The sequence below is a fragment of the Mustela putorius genome, unplaced genomic scaffold (assembly GCF_011764305.1).
Source record: "Mustela putorius furo isolate JIRA1106 unplaced genomic scaffold, ASM1176430v1.1 tig00000129_pilon_pilon_pilon, whole genome shotgun sequence".
In the NCBI taxonomy this organism is placed as follows: Eukaryota; Metazoa; Chordata; class Mammalia; order Carnivora; family Mustelidae; genus Mustela; species Mustela putorius.
The window spans coordinates 19,880,700-19,904,139 of record NW_025421290.1 but is presented as its reverse complement, the minus strand read 5'-3'; the positions used below and the strand labels follow the sequence as shown (position 1 = coordinate 19,904,139).

General features: G+C 35.3%; 1 protein-coding gene across 12 annotated transcripts in view; it reads right to left on the bottom strand.

Annotated features, from left to right (window-relative positions):
* GPHN (gephyrin) overlaps window positions 1–23,440 on the bottom strand; it is a 639,435-nt gene that overhangs the window by 240,991 nt on the left and 375,004 nt on the right. For all 12 annotated transcript variants that reach the window (XM_045070686.1, XM_013057196.2, XM_045070696.1 and 9 more), the window contains one exon: window positions 2,573–2,639. In XM_045070686.1, the coding sequence (XP_044926621.1) occupies window positions 2,573–2,639 (67 nt within the window). The remainder of the gene's footprint in view (window positions 1–2,572; window positions 2,640–23,440) is intronic.

The following is a 23,440-nucleotide window of genomic DNA, read 5'->3' as shown; positions in this document are numbered from 1 at the left end:
GGTCAGGCAGAAGGGCAATGGAAAATTGGTCTACCAAATGGATGCTTGTATGGGGCATAGCTTATGGAAGTCACTCTGAGAATGTAAGGGGTATGTTTAAGTAGGATACATCAAGGCCCATCAGAAGAACCCCCTTTCGGAAATGGAAGGTAATTGGAACTGGTGAGCAGATATCCCAGTATGAATGCTTGACATGGCACCTGGGCCCATGAGATGAGTGGGCAATGGGGGGCTGCAACAATGCAGATATGTGCTAAATTGATATATTCTTCTTGCACCCACTGAGGCACTAAATGCCAATAAGAACTGTTCTATCTGCTAACAAAAAAGGCAGACAGCAGAAGGTTATGCAGCATATTCCATAGGGGAAAGTCCTGCACATAGCTAGCAAGTTGGACTGATGCCGCTAGTCCCTTGAGGCTACAAATGAATCCTAACAGGAATAGACATTTACTTTGGACTGGGCTTTGCTTACTCAATGGTAGATGCAAATACTCAGTATACTATAAAAGGACTAGAACAGAAAATATCGTACCAATGACTGCAGAGTCACATTCCTTTAGACCAAAGTACACACTTTCATATTCAGAGCAATGATTTGATAGAAAATTGGAATGGACTATGGAAACGTTTGTTGTCTAAAAACAGAGGAGCATGGCTTATATGCTTTCATTAGTGACCATTAGTGTGTGGTCACATTCAACAAGGAGGAGGCTGAGGGAGGGTCCCCACTAAATATAGTCCTCTACCTTTCTAGGGAAGAGGGGGCTGGGACACGATGCTGGTATGACTATACTTTTTCTTTAGGACTATACTTTTTCTTTTATCATATCACACCAAGTTTCTTTTTTTTCTACCTGATGTTATAGTACCAAGGATCAAGGCTGCAACTGTGCATCCCAGAGCAGGATGATTCTTTAGCAGAAACTATTAACTATACCTTTAAACTTTACATCAGAGTTCCTAGGGCCTGATGGCGTAGATTATGCCTGATTCCATCTGGCCAAATTGGGATTAACAGTGAATGCAGTTTTATCACCTGGTGTTTGAGACTGCTCACTAGCAACCCTATCTTGTATGAATGGAAAAGGACTAAGCAGGTGGCACTTGTTAAACAAGTATTACTGGTGGCAATCCAGACCAGCACAGTGGCCAAATCAACTGTCTCATTAAAAGATTTTCAAAGGAAAAGTCTGAGTATAAATGGAAGGAAGAAGGAATGGTAACTGGAGGTAAAGGAATGAATAAATGGGTTATGTAACGAGGGAGATCAACTATATTGGTGTCTCAAAATCCTTAGAACAAGAGAGGATATTGTTTCTTAGCTCAGTTGTAACAGATGCCAGAAAGGTTAAAGTCATATGTTGGTGAGACTATTCCTACTTTGGGAACCTGACAAGCCCATAAGCCTGAATAGCATACCTCTGGGAGACATTTTGATCACATGATATAATGATAGAGTAGGCTAACTGTTAATGTCTATGTAGGACTCTAATAGTGTGCCAGTTACCTTTTCACTCATATTTCAGGTTATATCCACAATTCTACTGTGAAATGTTACAATACTGTCATTGCTAGTAAGATTATAATACTGATATTGATGATTATATATATTGGGAATACCAATACCATACCAATGGAAAATGGCCTAAACAAGACAGCTAATGTCTGTGGTAAATAGTTCTGTGGAATTGTATCATAGGATAAAAATAGTAGATTAAGGTAAAAAATTAGTATATTAGTATAAAAATATGAAATATGTATAATGGTTTTAAAGGATAAATTACCTATTTCTCAAATTTATCCCTATCCCACACTGAATCCTCTAAATCTTAGATATATTCACGCTGATACTGGTGTTATATCTGTAATATAAATGCTGTAGTAAATATAGATGCCCAGCTAGACAAATACAATCATTTTTTCTATGAGAGATCTTTGGCCAAAGCCAGGAGATAACTTATGTAATGAAAAATTAACCTTACCCCAGAGAGTTTGGCCTTTGCTTTCATTTACTGGATGTGATAGGAATGTCTTTGTTGCCTGGCAACTTGGTCTATCAGACAGTGTAACAATGTGATTTATGATGAGGGCATTGGGCATTTTGGTGTCTGTTTTGCTTCTGGAAAGTGTTGGGGACTAGGAAAGAGCCTAACCTTTGGACAGGGTTAGAGACTAAAGGCCAGCCTTATGGGCAGCATGTGATGAGCCCCAGCAAAAATTCTGAACACTGAAGGATTGGAGCTTTCCTGATTGGCAATACTCCCTGAACTGTTATACACTGATGCCAAGAGAGTAATGCATTTACCTCTCTTCCAATCTTGGTTAACTTTAATCTGTATCCATTCTGTGTCATAAAGCATAACTGTCAGCTTAATATCCTTTGGTGAGTTCCGTGAGTCTTTCCGGTGAATTACTGAAACTGAGGGTGGTTTTTGGGAATGCACTAAATTGCAACTGGTGTCAGACACTAGTGAGGGCAGTCTCATGGAGTCCTCTAACATTTTGGTTGACTAACTCTCATAGTTGGTAAAACTTTACACCAAATCATATAAATCTCAAGTTTGCTTACCTGAGATCCTTTCTTGCTACCTGGCAGGTTAATTATGAGAGTTTTCCCTCTGATTCCACATACAGGCCTGAAAGGAAAGAGAATGGATGAATACTAAATTGCAATGAATGGTTGGTTTAAATACACTCAACAACAAAGATCAATCATTGTACTTACATGCGAACAACTGTTTTAGAATAAAATTGTTACAACTAGGGGAGGGGGGCAGGGGGTTGGGTTAGCCTGGTGGCGGGTATTAAGGAGGGCAGGTATAGCATGGAGCACTGGCTGTGGTGCATAAACAATGAATCTTGGGACAGTGAAAAAATAAAATAAAATTTAAAAAAATTGTTACAACTAGAGATTCACCAATTGCTATACAAATTGGGCATTCTGGCTGAGGTTTTTACAATAATGGTTGGTGTGGTAGATTGGAAAAATGTACTGAACATGAAATAAGAATAAATTAGCCAATTTAAAGAAATAATGGCCAAAACATCTTCTTTCTCAAATTTAGCTTCTTCATGTCTCATATAGTTCTAAGATTTCAATGAGATAAATGTATTAAAAATGTGTAGCATAGTCACATTTATGTTCAAAGTCTAACACAAAAAGCAATCAAGAGTTGAGTGAGACTTACATTTGAGCTCTTGCTTCTCAGAAAAGGATGTAAATTTAAAAGTAAAATAAAGTTTCTCACAAATGAATGGCGGTGGGAAGAGTTTGGAGAGCTTAGCTGCTGAAAGAGCCATTGAAGAACATGGACAAGTAAAAGAAGAAAGGTCTTTCAGGGATCACTGAAAATTTCCAAGCTACTTTTAAACCAAGTGGTTAAATAAGAAACATAAAACAGTAGAAAAGCACTGGATGAACAGGAGTCAAGAGCTGAAGGCATAGATTTCGTATAAGAGTTGGAATCATACTCTACCAATAATTGGCTATGTTCTTTTACCTGGTAACATCTCATTTTCATCATCTGAAAACAAAGAGATTAGTCTATTTCTAAAATTTTTGACTAAGATTTTAAAAGTTGTGTAAGAACCTTTTCCCAAAACTTTTTCCTAGGAATGATTTTATTCTTTAACTACTTTAACTTTCTGAAATAACATAAAATTGTCATATTTTATTTTTTTCTTGTGTTCTATTCACAAAGAGTCAATAGCTATTTATTTTAAAATTTCCATATTCTTTTTAATAGAGAAACAATTGAAAAATAATATTGTATTAGTTTTAGTGTACAAAAATGATGTAATATGTGAATATATTGTGAAAGGATTACCATAATAAGTTTAGTTAACATTCATCACTACACAGTGACTAATTTTTTTTCTTGTGAGGAACTCCTGCAATCTACTTTCTTAGAAACTTTCAATATACAATACAGCAGTATAATACATAACCTACTTATTCATTCCTTTACTTCCTTACTATTAATTATATCCCTAAGATTTATTTAACTTGTAAGTGGAAGTTTGTGTTTTTGACCACCATCTCCCATTTCACCTACTCTGCAATGCCTGCCACTAATCTATTTTCTGTATTTATGAGTTTGGTTATTTTTAGATTCCACACAGATGTGAGATAATAAAGTATTTGACCTTCTCTGTCTGCTTTATTTCATTTAACATAATATACTCAGGTCCCATATATGTTTGGTGCAAGCGGCAGGATTTCCTTCATTTTTATGGTTCAGTAATATTCCATTGCAAATACATACCATAGTTTCTTTATCCATTCATAGAGAGACATAGGTTGTTCCATGTGTTGGTTATTATAAATAATGCCACAATAAACACAGGGGTACTCATATATTTTCAAGACAGTGATTTCATTTCTTCTGGATAGATGCACAGATGGAAATGCTGGATCATATGGTAGTTCTATTTTTAATTTTTTGAGCAACTCCCATACTCTTTTCCATGGTGACTTAACCGATTTACATTCCCTAACAGTACACAAGGATTCCCTTTTCTATGTATCTTCTTGTTATCTCATCTTTTTGATAATAGTCATTCTAACAGATGTAAAGTGGTACCCCATTGCAGTTTTGATTTCCATTTACCTGATGACTAGTGATATTTAGCATCTTTTCACATACCTGTTGGCCATTTTGATGCCTTACTTGGAAAAATGTCTATTCAGATATTTTGTCTATTTTTTAATTGGATTTTTTTTTCTACTGAGTGGTAGGGGTTCTTCATATATTTTGGATATTAACTTATTAGATATATAATTTGTGAGTATTTTCTTCCATTTCATAGGTTGCCTTTTCATTTTGTTGATGGCTTCCTTTGTTGCACAGGTTTTCAGATTGACATAGTCCCATTTATCTTTGTTTTTGGAGCCAAATGCAGAAAAGCGCTACCAGTACTGATGTCTACAAGCTTATCCACTATGTTTTATTCTAAACGCTTTATGGGTCCAGGTCTTACATTATGTTATAATGTAGGATAATTATATTACAACTCAATCTATATTGAGTTGGTTTTTATGTATGGTTTAAGGTAGTGGTCCTATTTCATACTTTTTCATGTAACTGTCCAGTTTCCCTGGCATTTATTGAAGACACTATCCTTTCCCCATTATATATTATTGGCTCCTTTATCATGAATTAATTGACCATGCATATACATATGCATGGGTTTACTTATGGGTACTCTATTTTGTTCCACTGATCTGTGTGTCTGTTTATATGCCAATACCATATTGCTTTGATTATTATACCCTTTTAATATAGTTTGATCAGGAAGTGTGATGCCTCCAGCTTTGTTCATCTTTCTCAAAATGCTTTGAATATGTGGGGTCTTCTGTGTTTCTATTAGGAATGATTGATCTATTTCCATAAAAAAAATGCCACTGGAATTTTGAAAGGAATTGTACTGAATATGCAGATTGCTTTGGGAAATATGGACACTTTAATAATATTAATTATTTCAATCCATGACCATGAAATATCTTCCTATTTATTTGTGTCTTTAATTTTTTTCATCAATATCTTGCAGTTTTCAGTGGATAGGATTTTCACTTCCTTGGTTAATTTTATTCTTTGGTATTTTTTGATGCGATTATAAATGGGATTATTTTCCTAATTTCTCTGATAGTTCATAATTGGTGTATAGAAATGCAACTGATTTTTAAATACTGATTTGTATCCTATAACTTTACTAATTTCTTAGTTCTAACATTTCTTTTGATGAAGTCTTTAGGATTTATTATATATAATAGCATGATATCTGCAAATAGGCAGTTTTATTTCTTTTCTGATTTGGGTGACTTTTATTTATTTATTTTTTCTTACCTAATTGCTCTGGTTAGGACCTCTAGTACTATCTTGAGTAAAAGTGGTGAGAGTAGGCTTCCTTGTTTTGTTCCTGATCTTAGATGGCTTTCAGTTTTTCACCATTGAGTATGATGTTAGCTGTGGGTTTGTGATATATTATTATATTTAGGTACATTCCTTCTATATCCATGTTGTTGAGAATTTTCATAATGAATGGATATTAAATTTTGTCAAATGCTTTTTCTGCATCTGTTGAGAGGATTATATAATAATTTTTATCCTTTATTTTGTTAATATTTATCACATCAATTGATCTGTGAATTTTTTTAAAAGATTATTTATTTATTTGACAGAGAGAGAGAGAGAGATCACAAGTAGACAGAGAGGCAGGCAGAGAGAGAGGGGGAAGCAGGCCCCCTGCTGAGCCCAGAGCCTGATGTGGGGCTCTATTCCAGGACCCCGAGACCATGACCTGAGCCGAAGGCAGAGGCTTTAACTCACTGAGCCATGCAGGCACCCTGATCTGTAGTTGTTAAACCATCATTGCACCCTGGAAAAAAATCCCACTTCATCATGGTCCTTTTATGTACTGTTGTACTCGGTTTGCTAATATTTCGTTGATGGTTCCTCTATCAGTATTAGGGATACTGACTTGTATTTTTCTTTTCTTCTCTGGTTTTGGTATCAGGGTAATGCTGTTCTTATAAAATGAGTTTGGAAGTGTTCCCTCCTCTTCTATTTTTTGAAAGAGTCTGAGAAGGATTGGCATTAATTCTTCTTTAATTGTTTCATAAAATTCAATAGTGAAGTCATATGGTCATTGACTTGCTGAGAGGTTACAAATTATTGATTCAGTTTCCCTACTAGTAATTGGTTTGCTCAGATTTTCTATTTCAAGATAAAGTCATGGTAGGTTGTATGTTTCTAGAAATTTATCCATGTCTGGTAGGTTGTCTAATTTGTTGGCACACAATTGATCACAATAGTCTCTTATGACTTTTGTATTTCTGTAGCATCAGTTCTGTTTCCTCTTGTACAAATGATTTTATTTAGCTGAGTGCTCTTTTCATTTTTCTTTGGTGAATCTATTTTTTAAAATCTTCTCAAAGTATCAGTTCTTAATATCTTTGTTTTTTTTTCTGTTGTATTTTTAATCTCTTTTTCCTTTATTTTTGCTCTGTTCTTTACCTTCTTCCTTCTAATAACTATGGGTTTAATGTTCATTTTAGTTCCTTGAGGTATAAAGTTTAGTTACGGCCTAAAGTTGTAGGCATTTAATGCTATGAACGTCCCTCTTAGATTGCTTTTGCTTCATCTCATAAGTTTTAGTATGCTATATTTCCATTTTCATTTCTCCCATGATATTTCTTGATTATGCTTTTGATTTCTTCTTTTACCCAATGGTTTTTCAGCAGCATGTTGTTGACTTTCCATATATTCATGATTTTTCCAGTTTTCTTCTTGTAATTGATTTCTAGTTTCATACCTTTATGGATAGAAAAGATGCTTGATAGGATTTCAATCTAGTTAAATTTATTAAAATTTGTGTTGTGGGCTAAGATATGATCTATCATGATAGGTCAAGATATTTATCATGGAGAATGCACTAAGTGTGTTTGAGAAGAATGTGTATTCTGCAGCTTTTGAAAGGAAGGTTCTATAAGTGTCTTCTAAGTCCATTTGGTGTAAAGTATCATTTAAGTTCAATGTTTCCTTACCAATTTTCTGTTTGGATGACCTATTCATTGATGAAAGTGGGGTACTGAAGTCTCCCATTATTATTTTATTTCTATTCTTCCCTTCAGATATGTTAATATTTGCTTTATATATTTATCTGCTCCGATGTTTAGTGCATAAGTATTAACAAATGTTATATCCTCTTGTTGGATTAACCCCTTTATTATGATACAATGATCTTCTTTTGTCTCATTACAACCCTCTTATTGAAATCTATTTTGTCTGATATAAGCATAGTTAACCCAACTTTCATTTTATATTGGAAAGTATTTTTTCCCTTCCTTCATTTTCAATCTGTGTCCTTATATCTGAAGTGTGGGGTCTTGTTTTTATTACTCCATTCAACCACCTTGTTTTGATTGGAAGAATTTAGTCCCTTTATATTTAAAGAAATTATTAAGAAGAGTAGACTTACTATAATTTTGTAAGTTTTTTTTCTGGCTGTTTTATAATACCTTTGATTTTTCTCTTGCTCCCTTCCTTTGTGATTTGATGGCTTTCTGTAGTGGTGGGTATGCATTCCTTTCTCTTTATTTTTTTGTGTGCCTTCTATAGGTTTTTGCTTTGGGGTTACCACAAAATTTACATAAAACAAAACTATAACAGCTGATTTTAAATTGACAACAACTTAAGTTTGAACACATTCTAAAGTTCTATATTTTTACCCCTTCCACCATCTTGTGTTTTTGGTGCTACAATTTATATCTCTTTAAGTTGCTTATCAATTAACAAGTTACTACACTCTGTTATTTTTAATACTTTTGTCATTTAACCTGCACATTAGATATAAAAGGGATCAACCCATGATTACAACATTAGGCTTTTTAATTTCAATCATATATTCACTTTCACAAGTGAGATTCACTTTCATTTGTTTTTCTGTTATTAATTATCACCCTTTTGTTCCAGCTGAAAGAAGTCCCTTTAACATTTCTTATAAGGCCAGTCTAGTAGTGCTGAACTCTTTAGCTTTTGCTTATATAGAAAACTCTTTCTCCCTCCAATTCTGAAGAACAACTTTCTCGTATAAAGGAGTCTTGTTTGGCAGAGTTTTTTTGTTTTGTTTTGTTTTGTTTTTCTTTAGCACTTGGATATTTTGTGTCTCCCCTTTTAGGCCTGCAAAGTTTCTGCTGAAAAATCTACTTGTATCTTATAAGGTTCCCTGTATATACAAAGTTTTTTTTTCACTTGTTATTTTTAACTTTTGACAATTTAATTATAATGTGCCTTTGAGTAGGTCTCTAAATTCATTTAATTTGGAACTCTTGGGTCTGGATGTCTATTTCCTTCCTCAGGTTAGGGACATTTTCAGCCATTATTTTTCAAATAAGTTTTCTGCTGTTTCTTCTCCATTTTCTCCTTTTGGGATTCTTACATTATGAATATTAGTCTGATTGATAATGTCCCATAAGTCTCAAACTATCTTCAACTTTTATTTCTTTCCTGACTAAATAAATTCCAATTGTCCTGTCTTCAAGTGTGCTGTTTTTTTCTTCTTCATCTAGTATTGTTAAATCCCATTACTGATTGCTTTGGTTCAGTTATGTATTCTTCAGCTATGTGATTTCTGTGTGGTAGTTTCCTATATTCTTTGTTGTTTCTTATATTCTTACTTTGTTTGGACATTGTTCTCCTGACCTTGCTGATCATCTTTATAACCATGATTTTGATCTATTTTATCAGGTAAATCAGTTTATACTCCCTAGTTAAGAGTCCTTATGATTTGTCTCCATCTCATTAATTTCTGTTGGACGTCAATATATTTATAATTTATCAAGTTATAAATGGAACTTGGAATTTAATTTTCAAGAATGTAACTCTATTTCCCAAGAATGGTTCTAAGAATGTTCCAAGTGTTAATACTCTCCACCACAAGAGTATTGGCAAATACAAATTCAGTTAATTTTATTCTAACTTTTTTGAAAACAAGCCCAACCTATTATGTCTCTAAAAACACTTCATCTGCTCTATGGTCACACCCTAAATAGTAGTGCTAATAAAAGTATGCATATAAACTTCAATCAGTATTGTATGTGTATACATAATAGTTATATCTAGATTATTATTTTTCTCTGTGTGTTATGTGTGTATGTGATATAATTAAAAGCTTTATTATACACATAAGAAATAATAACTGTTATTTTTGATTAATCTATTTGGACTTTTATTTTGCCAAAAAAATTAGATTGGGCTTTTAAATTGGTGCCAAAAATTTTTGAATTTTTGAATGTTTAAAAATTATTTTTGAGAGAGAGTTTTTCATCTATAGACTGTCCAGTGTCATGACAAAAAGAAAATACTTTACATAACTCCTTTTGTTTAATACAGTAATTTTATAAACACTATCTCATTTAATAATTTTTTTTTTAGATTTTTAAATTTATTTGACACACAGAGAGAGATCACAAATAGGCAGAGAAGTAGGCAGAGAGAGAGGGGTAAGCAGGCTCCCCGCTGAGCAGAGAGCCCAATGCGGAACTTGATCCCAGGACCCTGAGATCATGACCTGAGCCAAAGGCAGAGGCTTAACCCACTGAGCCACCCAGGCGCCCCTTTAATAATTTTCAAAAATACAAGTATTACAGTCTTAGTATATTTCAGTATTTATTACACAACTAAGGACTTGCACTAAATATTCTGGGATAAATGCATCTCACTTCCTTAGGGAGATTGCAAATGTAATACAAAACATTGAAGCATATAAACAAATAACCATAAGATAGTAGGTGATAGCACAAATTGGCTCAAAGTACCATAAGTATGAAAGAAAAGAAGTAGCTTTTAGGTGAGGGTATGAGGTAAGTGTTCCTGGGAGATGTAGCATTGAAGTGATTTTATAAAGGAAAATATTTGAACAAGTAGGACAAAATGGGGGTAGGGCAAGAAAAAGAGGATAGTTTAGATGGAGAAGAAATACAAGGCAAAGCACAGAGACACAAAAGAACCAAGTTCATTTTGGTTATATTAAGTCTTTCATCTAGTGAGAGCATAGTGTACTTAGAAGAGTAATGTGAGGTAAGAGATACTAGTGGAAAGATGTGGAGTTTGATAAATTAGTAATTTCCAAAGTGTAGTCTCTGCACTAGCAATATATACATCATTTGGTAATTTCTTAGACATGTAAATCCTCTCATACTACTCCTTCCCTCTCCTCACTATATCAGAAACTATGGGGATGAGATACAGCACTCATGAAGCTCTCTAGTTGATTCTGTTCCAATGCTTAAACACTACTGTGATAGTGTGCTTGAATTTTGGTACTACTCTTTACTATTAATGTAATACTGGCTTAGATACTGAGTCTAATTCCTAGTTTTCAAAACGTAAGTTATTTTAAGGATTAATATAATTCTTGAAATGTGTTATACAATGCCTAGAACAAACTGGATAATTAATAAGCACCAGGCCAATTTTCACTTAAAAAGTAACTTGGAGTTAGATAATTAAGGTCATAAATTCACTGTAAAGCTCTAGACCTTTTTTTAAAGTTGTTAATTTCAATTCCAGTGTAGTTAACGTACAGTGTTATATTAGTTTCATGTGTACAATACAATGATTCAACAAGTCTATTCATTTCTCAGTGCTCATCATGATAAGCATAATCTTAAATCACTTTCTCCTATTGCATCCATCTTCCCACCCACTTCTTTATTCTCTTTATTTAAGAGTCTATTTTAATTTTTCTTTTTTGCTTGTTTTGTTTCATAAAGTTCACATACGACTGAAATCATATGGTATTTGTCTTTCTCTGAGATATTTCACATAGGATTTTACACTCTAGATCCACTCATGTTGTTTCAAATGATATGATTTCATTTTTTTCTTTTTTTAAGATTTCTTTTTATGGCTCTAGTATTCCACTATACACACATACCATGTCTACTTTATTCATTCATCTAAGGCTGGACACTTGCATTACAGTTTTAAATTATAAATGATGCTGCAGTAAACATAGGGGTACATATATCTCTTTGAATTAGTGTTTTCATTTTCTCTGGGCAAATACCTAGTACTGAAAATTAATGGGTCATATGATAATTCTATTTTTAAGTTTTTGAGGAACTTCCATATTCTTTTCCATATTGGTTGCACCAGCTTCCATTCCTACCAACAGTGCACAAGGGTACATTTTTCTCTATATCCTCACCAACATTTGTTAATTCTTGTGTTTTTGATTTTAGCCATTCTGAGAGTAGTGAGGTGGTATCTCATTGTGGTTTTGATTTGCATTTCCCTGATCACGTTGATGAGTATCCTTTTGTGTGTCTGTTGTCAATCTGTTTTCTTTGAAAAAATGTTCATGTCCTCTGTCCATTTTTAATTGAATTAGTAGGGCTTTATTTTTTTTCTTGGTGTTCAACTGTATAACTTCTTTATATATTTTGGATACTAACCTTTATCAGATATGTAATTTGCAAATATCTTCTTGCATTCAGTATGTTGTCCTTCAGTTTTGTTAATGTTTTCCAAAAGATTTTTATTTTGGTGTAGTCCCCAACAGTTTAATTTTGCTTTTGTCTCCCTTGTCAAAAGAGACATATCTAGAAAAATGTTTCTACAGCTGATATCAAAGAGATTACTGCCTATGTTTTCATCTAGGAATGTTATGGTTTCAGGTCTGACATGAGGCCTTTAATCTATTTTGTTTATTCTTTTGGATCATGTAAGAAATTGGTCCAGTTTCATTCTCTTCCATGTAGCTATTCAGTTCCCCAAACACCATTCAGTGAAGAAAACATCCTTTACCCATTGTATATTCTTGCCTCCTTTGTCACACACTAATTGACCATAAAAGCATGGGTTTATTTCTGGGCTCTCTGTTCTGTTCCATTGTGTCTATTTTTGTCCCGGTACCATACTGTTTTGATTGCTAGAGTCTATAGTATATTTTGAAATCTGGGATTGTTTTGTTCTTTCTCAAGATGGCTTTGGCTATTCAGGGTCTTTTGTGATTTTATACAGATTACATGATTATTTGTTGCAGTTTTGTGAAAAAATGTTGCTAGTACTTTAATGGGATTGCTTTAAATCTGAGATTGTGTTGGGTAGTATACACATTTAAATGCTATTGGTTCTTCCAACCCACAAGTGGGAAATATGTTGTCATCTTCAATTTCTTTCATCAACGTTTTACAGTTTACCAAGTACAAGATCTTTCAACTCTTTGGTTAGGTTTATTTTTAGGTATTTTACTCTTTTTGGTGCAGTTGTAAATAGAACTGTTCTCTTAATTTCTTTCTGCTACTTCATTGTTAGTGTATAGAAATCCAAAAGTGTTTTGTATATAAATGTTGCATCATGCATCTCTATTGAATTCATTCATCAGTTCCAGCAAGTTTTTGTTTTTGGTGGAGTCTTTAGGATTTTCTATATAAAATATCATGACATCTGCAAATAGTGAAAGTTTTATTTTTTTCCTTACCAATTCGGATGTATTTCATTTTCTGTGTGTGTGTGTGTGTGTGTGTGTGTGTCTGTGTCTGTGTGTCTGTGTGTGTGTAATTGCTATGGCTAGGACTTCCAATACTAGGTTGATTAAAAGTGTTAAGAGTGGACATGCTTGTCTTGTTCCTGATCTTAGAAGAAAAGCTCTCAGTTTTTTACCATCGAGTATGATTTTATCTGTGGGTTTTCATATATCATCTTTATCATTTTGAGGTAAGTTCCCTCTAACTATACTTGAAAGTTTTTCCATGAATAGATGTTGTATTTTGTCAAACACTTTTTCTACACCTTTTGAGATGATTATATGGTTTTTATCCTTTCTCCCCTAATGTGACGTATCATGTAGATTGATTTGAGAATACTGAATCACTCTTGTATACTGGAATAAATCCCACTTTATTAAGGCAAATGATTTTTTAAAATTGTTGGGTTTGGTTTCCTAATATTTTGGTAAGGATTTTTGCCTCTTTGTTCACCAGAGATACTGGCCTGTAGTTTTCCTTGTCTGGTTTTGGTATTAGGGTGATGCTTGCATTATAGAATAAATTTAGAAGTTTCCTTCCTCTAAGTTTTGGAATAGTTTGAGAAGAGTAGATATTAACTCTTCTTTAAGTGTTTGGAAGAATTCGCCTGGGAAGCTGTCTAGTCTTGGACTTTTGTTTGTTGGGAGTTTATTGATTACTGATTCAATTTCACTGCTAGTACTTTGTCTGTTTAAATTTTGTACTTCCTGATTCAATTTTGGGAAATTACATGTTTCTAGGAATTTATCAGTTTCTTCAGGGTTATCCAATTTGCTGGCAAATGCTTTTTCATAATATGCCCTTATTATCCTTTGTGTTTCTGTGGTATTGCTTTGCTATTTCTCCTCTTTCATTTCTAATTTTATTTATTTGAGTCCTCTCTCTCTTTCTCATTTGAGCAGTCTGGCTAAAGTTTATTGATTTTGTTGATTTTTTCCAAAAGAACCAGTTCCTGGTTTTATTCAACTGTTTTATTGTGTTTTTGTTGTTTGTTTGTTTTGTTTCTATTTCTTTTACTTCTGCTCTAACCTTTTGAATTTTTATTTATTTTAAAATCTCTTTTCAGTGTTCCAGAATTCACTGTTTATGCACCACACCCAGTGCACCATGCAATATGTGACCTCCACAATATCCACCACTAGGCTCACCCAACCTCCCACCTCTCTCCAAAACCCTCAGTTAGTTCCTCAGAGTCCACAGTCTCTCATGTTCTAATCTTTATTATTTCACAGCCCTGAGATCATAACCTGAGCCAAAACCAAGAGTTGGATGCTTAACGAACTGCTATCCAGGAGCTCCTATACTACATCTTCTTTATTCATTCATTTGATGGACATCTAGGTTCTTCTTATATTTTGCCTATTGTGGACATTGCTGCTATAAACAGTGGGGTGCATGTGCAACTTCAAATCACTATTTCACTATCCTTTGGATAAATACCTCATGGTGCAGTTGTTGGGTCACAGGGTAGCTCTATTTTAAACTTTCTAAGGAACCTCCATGCTGTCTTCCAAAGTGGCTGCACCAGTTTGCATTCCATCAACAGTGTAAGAGGATTCCTCTTTCTCCACATCCTCAACAATATCTGTTGTTTCCTGAGTTGGTAATTTTAGCTATTCTGATTAGTGTGAGGTGGTATCTCACTATGGTTTTGATTTGTATTTCCCTGATGATGAGTGATGTTCAGCATTTTTTCATGTGTCAGTTAGCCATTTCGATGTCTTCTCTGCAGAAATGTCTGTTCATGTCTTTGTCCATTTCTTGACTGGAGTTTTTGTTTTTTGGGTGTTGAGTTTGAGAAGTTCTTTATAGATTTTGGATACTAGCCCTTTATCGGATTTGTTATTTGCAAATATTTTCTGCCATTCTGTAGGTTGCCTTTATTGTGTTGATTGTTTCCTTTGCTGTGCACAAGCTTTTTATCCTGATGAAGTCCCAATAGTTCCTTTTTGCTTTTGCTCCCCTTGCCTTTAGAAATGCTGTGGCCAAGTTCAAGAGCTGCCTGTGTTCTCCTCTAGGGTTTTGATAGATTCTTGTTTCATATTTAGGTCTCTCATCCATTTTGAATTTATTTTTTAATACAGTGTAAGAAAGTGGTCCAGTTTCATTCTTCTGTATGTGGCTGTCTAGTTTTCCAAATACCATCTGTTGAAGAGACTGCCTTCTTTTTCCATTGGATATTCTCTCCTAATTTAAGATTAGTTGACCATAGATTTGAGCATCCATTTCTGGGTTCTCTATTCTATTCCATTGATCTATGTGTCTATGTTTGTGCAAATACCACACTGTCTTGATGATTACAGCTTTGTAATACTGCTTGAAGTCTGGAATTGAAATGCCTCCAATTTCGGTTTTCTTTTTCAACATTATTATGGCTATTTGGAATCTTTTCTGGTGCCATACAAATTTTAGAATTGTTTGTTCCAGTTCTGTGAAAAATGCTGGTGTTATTTTGATAGGGACTGCAAAGTATTGCATTCGGTATTGTTGTAATCTTACCTCTTAGAATAGCTTTTGCTGCATCCCAAAGATATTGTGTTTTCATTTTCATTTGTCTCTATATATTTTCTGATTCTGTCTGATTTCTTAGTTGATGCATTCATTGTTTAATAGCATGCTATTGGGGGAACCTAGGTGGCTCAGTGGGTTAAAGCCTCTGCCTTCAGTTCAGGTCATGATCCCAGGTCCTGGGATTGAGCCCTGCATCGGGTGCTCTGCTCAGCAGGGAGCGTGCTTATCTTCCTCTCTCTCTCTGCCTGCCTCTCTGCCAACTTGTGATCTCAATCAAATAAATAAAACCTTTAAAAAAATAGCATGCTATTTAACCTCCACGTGTTCTTTCCAATTTTTTTCTTGTGATAGATTTCTAGTTTCATATTATTGTGGTCAGATAAGATACATGGTATTTTTTTTTTTTTTTGAGACCTGTTCGGTGGCCTAATATGTGATCTATTCTGGACAATGTTCCATGTGCACCTGAAAAGAATGTGTATTCTTCTGTTTTCTTGATGGGAAGTTTTGAATACATCTATTATATCCATCTGGTCTACTGTGTCATTCAAAACCACCATTTCCTTGTTGATTTTTCTGTCTAGATGATTTATTCATAAATGTAAGTAGGGTGTTAAAATCCCCCAGTATTATTGTATTATCAATTTCTTTTCTTATGTCTATTTATAGTTGCTTTATGTATTTATGTGTTTCCACATTGGGTGTATAATTATTTACAATTCTTGTATCTTGTTGGATTGTTCACTTTGTGATTACGTAGTGTCCTTTGACCGCTATTACAGTCTTTGTTTTAAAGTGTATTTTGGGAGGAGTCTAGATGGCAGAGGAGTGGCAGGCTGAGATGACATCAGGTAGCAGGAGTTCAGCTAGATAGTTACCAGACCATTCTGAACACCTACAAATCCAGCAGGAGATCAAAGAGAAGAGAGCAGCAATTCTAGAAACAGAAAATTGACCACTTTCTGAAAGGTAGGGCCTGTGGAGAAGTGAATCTGAAGCAACAGGAAGATAGGCCATGGGAAGAGGGGCTGGGTCCCAATAAGTGGTGGAGCAACAGAGCACAAAATCAGAACTTTTAGAGGTCTGCTCCGCTGAGGGACATTGCTCTAGAGGCTAAGCGGGTGTGGGGCCCTTGTGGGGACAGGGTTACAGAAGGATCAGGGGTGTCTGAGTGGACCAGAGCTCACAGGTATTAGAGAGGGGAAGCTGGCTACAGAGAGGAGCAGAGGAGTGAGTTCTCAGCTTGGTGTTACCTTAAACTGTGATCTGTGGCACAGTCAGACCATTGCTCTTTGAACAGGGAACCCACAAGTGTCAGATCCAGGGAGACCCCCTGGAAGAGCGGCAAGGATCTATTGGGCTTGGAGACTCCAAACAGGGCTATGTGCTAGAGGCAGAAACACTTTGTCACAGGCTGGGTGAGCTTGGAGTGCAGCTGGAGACTAGGGAGACAAGAGTGACTGAGTGCTTTTCTCCAAGGGCACACTGAGGAGTGGGGCCCCAAGCTCTTGGCTCCTCTGGGCCAGAGATCAGGAGGCCGCCATTTTCATTCCTGTCCTCCAGAGCTCTATGGAAAGTGTTCAGGGAACAAAAGCTCCAGAGAGTGAACTGAATCAGATTACCTAGCTCAATCCCTGGCAAGGGCAGTGCAAAGACACTTGAGAATCACTACAACAGGCCCCTCCTCCAGAAGATCAGCGAGAAATCCAGCCAAGACCAAGCTCATTGATCAAGGAGAACAGTGAAATTCCAGAGGAGGGGAAAGCAAAGCATGGAATTCATGGCTTTCTCCCCATGATTCTTTAGTCTTGCGAAGTTAATTAAATTTTTTAAATTTTATTTTTTTCTTATTCTCATATTTTTAAACTTTTACTCTTTGCTCTTTTAACATTTTCTAACTAGTTTATCTTAACAATATCTTTCTTTAAAAAAATCTTTTTGAACCTTTATTACTATAGTCATATTTTATCCTTCATTGTATCTAACATTATCTTTTGTGGTTTTTCCTTCTAAAAAATTTTGGGATACAATTTCTTCTAAGAGATCAAAATATACACTAAATCTAGCACAGGGTTTGTGCTAGTCTCCAGCCTGAGCAAATTCTCCCCTTTCTTTTCCTAACCAACTTATCTTATTAACACCCTTTTCAGAATTTAAAAAAAGTTTTTCATCTTTACAGACATATTCCATCCCTTCATCATGTTTACGCTTATGTGTGTGTGTGTGTGTGCATGCATATATGTATTTCTTTCTTTGAAATTTTGGGAAGTAGTTTCTTCTAAGAGACCAAAATATTCCCCAAATAAAGTGGTTGTCTCCCTTCTATTCACCAATCTAATACACATATTTTCTTTTTACTTTTTCTTTTTAAAATTTTTTTTGAACTTCTTTTTGCCACCTTTCTTCTCCCCACAATTTGGGGACTCTTCTGATTTGGTTACCACACATTTTTCTGAGGTCTTTGCCACCCTTCTAGTATTTTATTTTCTTTTCATATATTCTTATCTGGATAAAATGACAAGGCAGAAAAACTCACCACAGAAAAAGAACAAGAGGCAGTACCGAAGGCTAGGGAGCTAATCAATATGGACGTTGATAATATGTCAGATCTAGAGTTCAGAATGATGATTCTCAAGGTTCTAGCTGGGCTCAAAAAAGGCATAGAAGATATTAGAGAAATGCTGTCTGGATAAATAAAAGCCCCTTCTGGAGAAATAAAATAACTAAAATCTAATCAAGCTATTAAGGTTGATCAATCTTAATCTTAACCTTAATCTAATCAAACTATTAAGGTGCAATAAAAAAAGGAGGCTCTTACTGCTAGGATAAATGAGGCAGAAGAGAGAATTAGTGATATAGAAAACCAAATGGCAGAGAATAAAGAAACTGAGCAAAAGAGAGATAAACAACTAATAGACCACGAGGGGAGAATTCAAGGGGTAAATGATACCATAAGATGAAACAATATTAGAACTGGGATTCCAGAAGAAGAGAGAGGGGGGCAGAAGGTATGTTGAAGCAAATTATTGTACAGAATTTCCCTAATATGGTAAAGGGAACAAGCACCAAAATCCAGGAGGCTCAGAACCCCTCCCCACCCCCCCCAAAATCAATAAGAAGAGGTCCACACCCTGTCATCTAATAGGAAAACTTACAAGTCTTAGTGATAAAGAGAAAATCCCAAAAGCAGCCCGGAGCAAGATGTCTGTAACATACAATGCTAAGAATATTAGATTGGCAGCAGACTTATCCACAGAGACCTGGTAGGCCAGAAAGAACTGGCATGATATATTCAGAGCACTAAATGAGAAAAACATGCAGCCAAGAATACTATATCCAGCTAGGCTATTATTGAAAATAGAAAGAGAGACAAAGAGCTTCCAGGACAAAGAAAAACTAAAAGAGTTTATAAACACCAAACCAGCTCTATAGGAAACATTGAAAAAGGTCCTCTAAGCAAAGAGAGAGACTAAAAGTAGTAGACTAGAAAGGAACAGAGACAATATACAGTAACAGTCACCTTACAGGCAATACAGTGGCACTACATTCATATATCTCAATAGTTACCCTGAATGTAAATGGGCTAAAATGCCCAAATCAAAAGACACAGGGTATCAGAATGGATTAAACAAACAAACAAAGAAAGAAACAAACCCCATCAATATGCTGTCTACAAGAAACTCATTTTAGGCCCAAAGATACCTCCAGATGTAAAGTGAGGGGGTGGAAAACAATTTACCATGCTAATGGACTTCAAAAGAAAGCTGGGGTGGCAATCCTTATATCAGATCAATTAGATTTTAAGCCAAAGACTATAATAAGAGAAGATGAAGGACACTATAACATACTCAGAGTGTCTGTCCAACAAGAAGATCTAACAATTTTAAATATCTACATCTCTAACATGGGAGCAGCCAATAACATAAACCAATTAATAACAAAATCAAAGAAACACATTGATAATAATAAAATAATAGCAGGGGACTTTAATACTCCTCTCACTTAAATGGACAGATCATCCAAGCAAAAGATCAAAGGAAATAAAGGCCTTAAATGACACAGATGACCAGATGGACATCACAGATATATTCAGAACATTCCATCCCAAAGGAAGAGAATACATATTCTTCTATAGTTCACATGGAATATTCTCCAGAATAGATCACATTCTGGGTCACAAATCAGGTCTCAACCAATACCAAAAGCTTGGGATCATTCCCTGCATATTTTCAGACCACAATGCTCTGAAGCCAGAACTCAATCATAAGAGGAGAGTTGGAAAGAACCCAAATACATGGAGGTTAAAGAGCATCCTACTAAAGAATGAATAGGTCAACCAGGAAATTAAAGAATTGACAAAAATTATGGAAACAAATGATAATGAAAATACAACTGTTCAAAATCTGTGGGACACAGCAAAGGCAGTCCTGAGCAGAAAATATATAGTGATACAAGCCTTTCTCAAGAAACAAGAAAGGTCTCAAATACACAACCGAATCCTACACCTAAAGGAGCTGGAGAAAGAACAGCAAAGAAAGCCTAAATCCAGCAGGAGAAGAGAAATAATAAAGATCAGAGCAGAAATCAGTGAAATTAGGAGCTGGTTCTTTGAAAGAATTAATAACATTGATAATCCCCTGGCCAGACTTATCAAAAAGAAAAGAGAAAGGACCCAAATAAATAAAATCATGAGTGACAGAGGAGAGATCACAACCAACACCAAAGAAATACAAATAATTATAAGAACATATTATTAGCAATTATATACCAGCAAATTTGATAATTTGATAATTTGAAAGAAATGGATGCATTCCTAGAGACATATAAACTACCACAACTGAACCAGGAAAAAATAGAAAACCTGAACAAACCCATAACCAGTAAGGAGATTCAAGCAATCATCAAAAATCTCCTAACAAACAAGAGCCCAGGGTCAGACAGCTTCCTAGGGGAATTCTACCAAGCATTTAAAGAATAATTAATTCCTATTCTCCTGAAACTGTTTCAAAAAATAGAAATGGAAGGAAAACTTCCAAACTCATTTATGAGGCCAGCATTGCCTTGATCCCAAAACCAGACAAAGACCCCATTGAAAAAGAGAATTACAGACCAATATCTTTGATGAACACAGATGTGAAAATTCTCACTAAAATACTAGCCAATAGGATGCAACAGTACATTAAAAGGATTTTCACCATGACCAAGTGGGATTTATTCCAGGGCTGCAAGGTTGGTTCAACATCCACAAATCAATCAATGTGATACAATACATTAATAAAAGAAAGAACAAGAACCATATGATACTCTCAATAGATGCTGAAAAAGCATTTGACAAAGTAGAGCATCCTTTCTTGATCAAAACTCTTTATAGTGTAGGGATAGAGGGTACATACTCAATATCATCAAAGCCATCTATGAAAAACCCACCACGAATATCATTTTCAATGGAGAAAAACTGAGAGCTTTTCCGCTAAGGTCAGGAACACAGCAGGGATGTCCATTATCACCACTGCTATTCATCACAATACTAGAAGTCCTAGCCTCAGCTATCAGACAACAAAAAGAAATTAAAGGCATCCAAATTGGCAAGGAAGAAGTTAAACTATTACTCTCTGCAAATGGTATGATACTTTATGTAGAAAACCCAAAAACATGGCAGGGCTGTCCACCTTCACCACTGCTATTCAGGATAGTACTAGATGTCCTAGGATGCCTCAAAGAAGAAGTCAAACTGGCAAAGAAGTCAAACTCTCACTCTTTGCAGATGATATGATACTTCATGTGGAAACCCAAAAGAGTCCACTCCAAAACTGCTAGAACCCATATAGGAATTCAGTAAACTCTCAGGATATAAAACTAATGCACAGAAGTCAGTTGAATTTTTATACACCAACAAAGAGACAGAAGAAAGAGAAATTAAGGAGTCAACCCCATTTACAATTGCACTCAAAACCATAAGATACCTAAGAATAAATCTAACCAAAGGCTCAAAGAATCTGTTTTCAGAAAACTATAGAATACACATGAAAGAAATTGAGGAAGACACAAAGAAATGGAAAAAGGGTTCCATGCTCATGGATTGGAGAACAAATATTGTGAAAATGTCTATGTTATCTAGAGCAGTCTACACATTGAATGCATTCCATATCAAAATACCATAACTTTTTCAAAGAAATGGAACAAATAATCCTACAATTTATATGGAACCAGAAAAGACCCCGAATAGCCAGAGGAAGGTTGAACAAGAAAACCAAAGCTGGCAGCATCACAATTCCAGACTTCAATCTCTATCACAAACCTGTAATCATCAAGAGAGTATGATACTGACACAAAAACAGGCACATAGATCAATGGAAGAGATAGAGAGCCAGCAATGGATCCTCAACTCCACAAGATTAGTTGACTTGGTCAACTAAACAAGACTAGTTGATCTGGTCAGTTAATCTTCAACAAAGCAGGAAAGAATATCCAATGGGAAAAAAGACAGTCTCTTCAACAATTGGTGTTGGGAAAATTTGGACGGCCACATGCAGTAAAATGAAACTGGACCATTTCCTTACACCACACACAAAAACAGACTCCAAATGGATGAAAGACCTCAATGTGCGACAGGAATCCATCAAAATCCTTAAGAACACAGGCAGCAACCTCTTTGACCTCAGCTGCAGCAACTTCTTTCTAGAAACATTGCCAAAGGCAAGGGAAGCAAGGGTAAAAATGAACAATTGGGACTTTGTCAAGACCAAAATCTTTTGCACAGCAAGGTAAACAGTCAACAAAACCAAAAGACAACTGATAGAATGGGAGAAGATATTTGCAAATGACATATCAGATAAAGGGCTAGTATCCCAAATCTATAAAGAACATCTCAAACTCAATACTCAAAGAACAAATAATCCAATCAAGAAACGGGCAGAGGACATGAACAGACATTTCTGCAAAGACATCCAAATGGCCAACAGACACATGAAAAAGTGCTCCATATCACTTGGCATCAGGGAAATACAAATCAAAACCACAATGAGATACCACCTCATGACAGCCAGAATGGATAAAGTTAACAAGTCATAAAACCACAGATGCTGGCGAGGATGCAGAGGAACGGGAATCTTCCTATGCTGTTGCAAGCTAGTGCAGCCACTTTGGAAAGCAGCATGGAGGTTCCTCAAAAAAAGTTGAAAATACAGGCACCCTATGACCCAGCAATCACACTACTGGGTATTTACCCTAAAAATACAAATGTAGTGATCCAAAGGCATACGTGCACCCAAATGTTTATAGCAGCAGTGTCCACAATAGCCAAACTATGGAAAGAACCTAGACGTCCATCAATGGATGAATGGATAAAGAATTTGTGATATATATATATATATATAGATGTAGATATATATTTACATCTATATATATGGGAATTCTATGCAGCCATCAAAGAAAAGAAATCTTGCCATTTGCGATGATGTGGATGGAACTAGAGGGTATTATGCTGAGTCAAATAAATCAATCAGAGAAAGACAATCATCATTATGATCTCCTTGATATGAGGATATTGAGAGGCAAAGTAGGGGGTGTGTGGGGTTTCAGGGGTAGGGAAGGAAAAAACGAAACAAGATGGGATCAGAGGGAGACAAACTGTAAGAGACTCTTAATCTCAAAAAACAAACTGAAGGTTGCAGGGGGAAAGAGGGTAGGGAGAGGGTGATTGGGTTATGGACATTGGGGAAGGTATGTGCTATGGTGAGTGCTGTGAAGTGTGTAAACCTGGTGATTCACAGACCTGTACCCCTGGGGCTAATAATACTTTATATGCTAATAAAAAATAAAAAATTTTTTTAAAAAGTGTATTTTATATGACATAAATATTGCTACCTCAGCTTTCTTTTCATTTCCATTTGC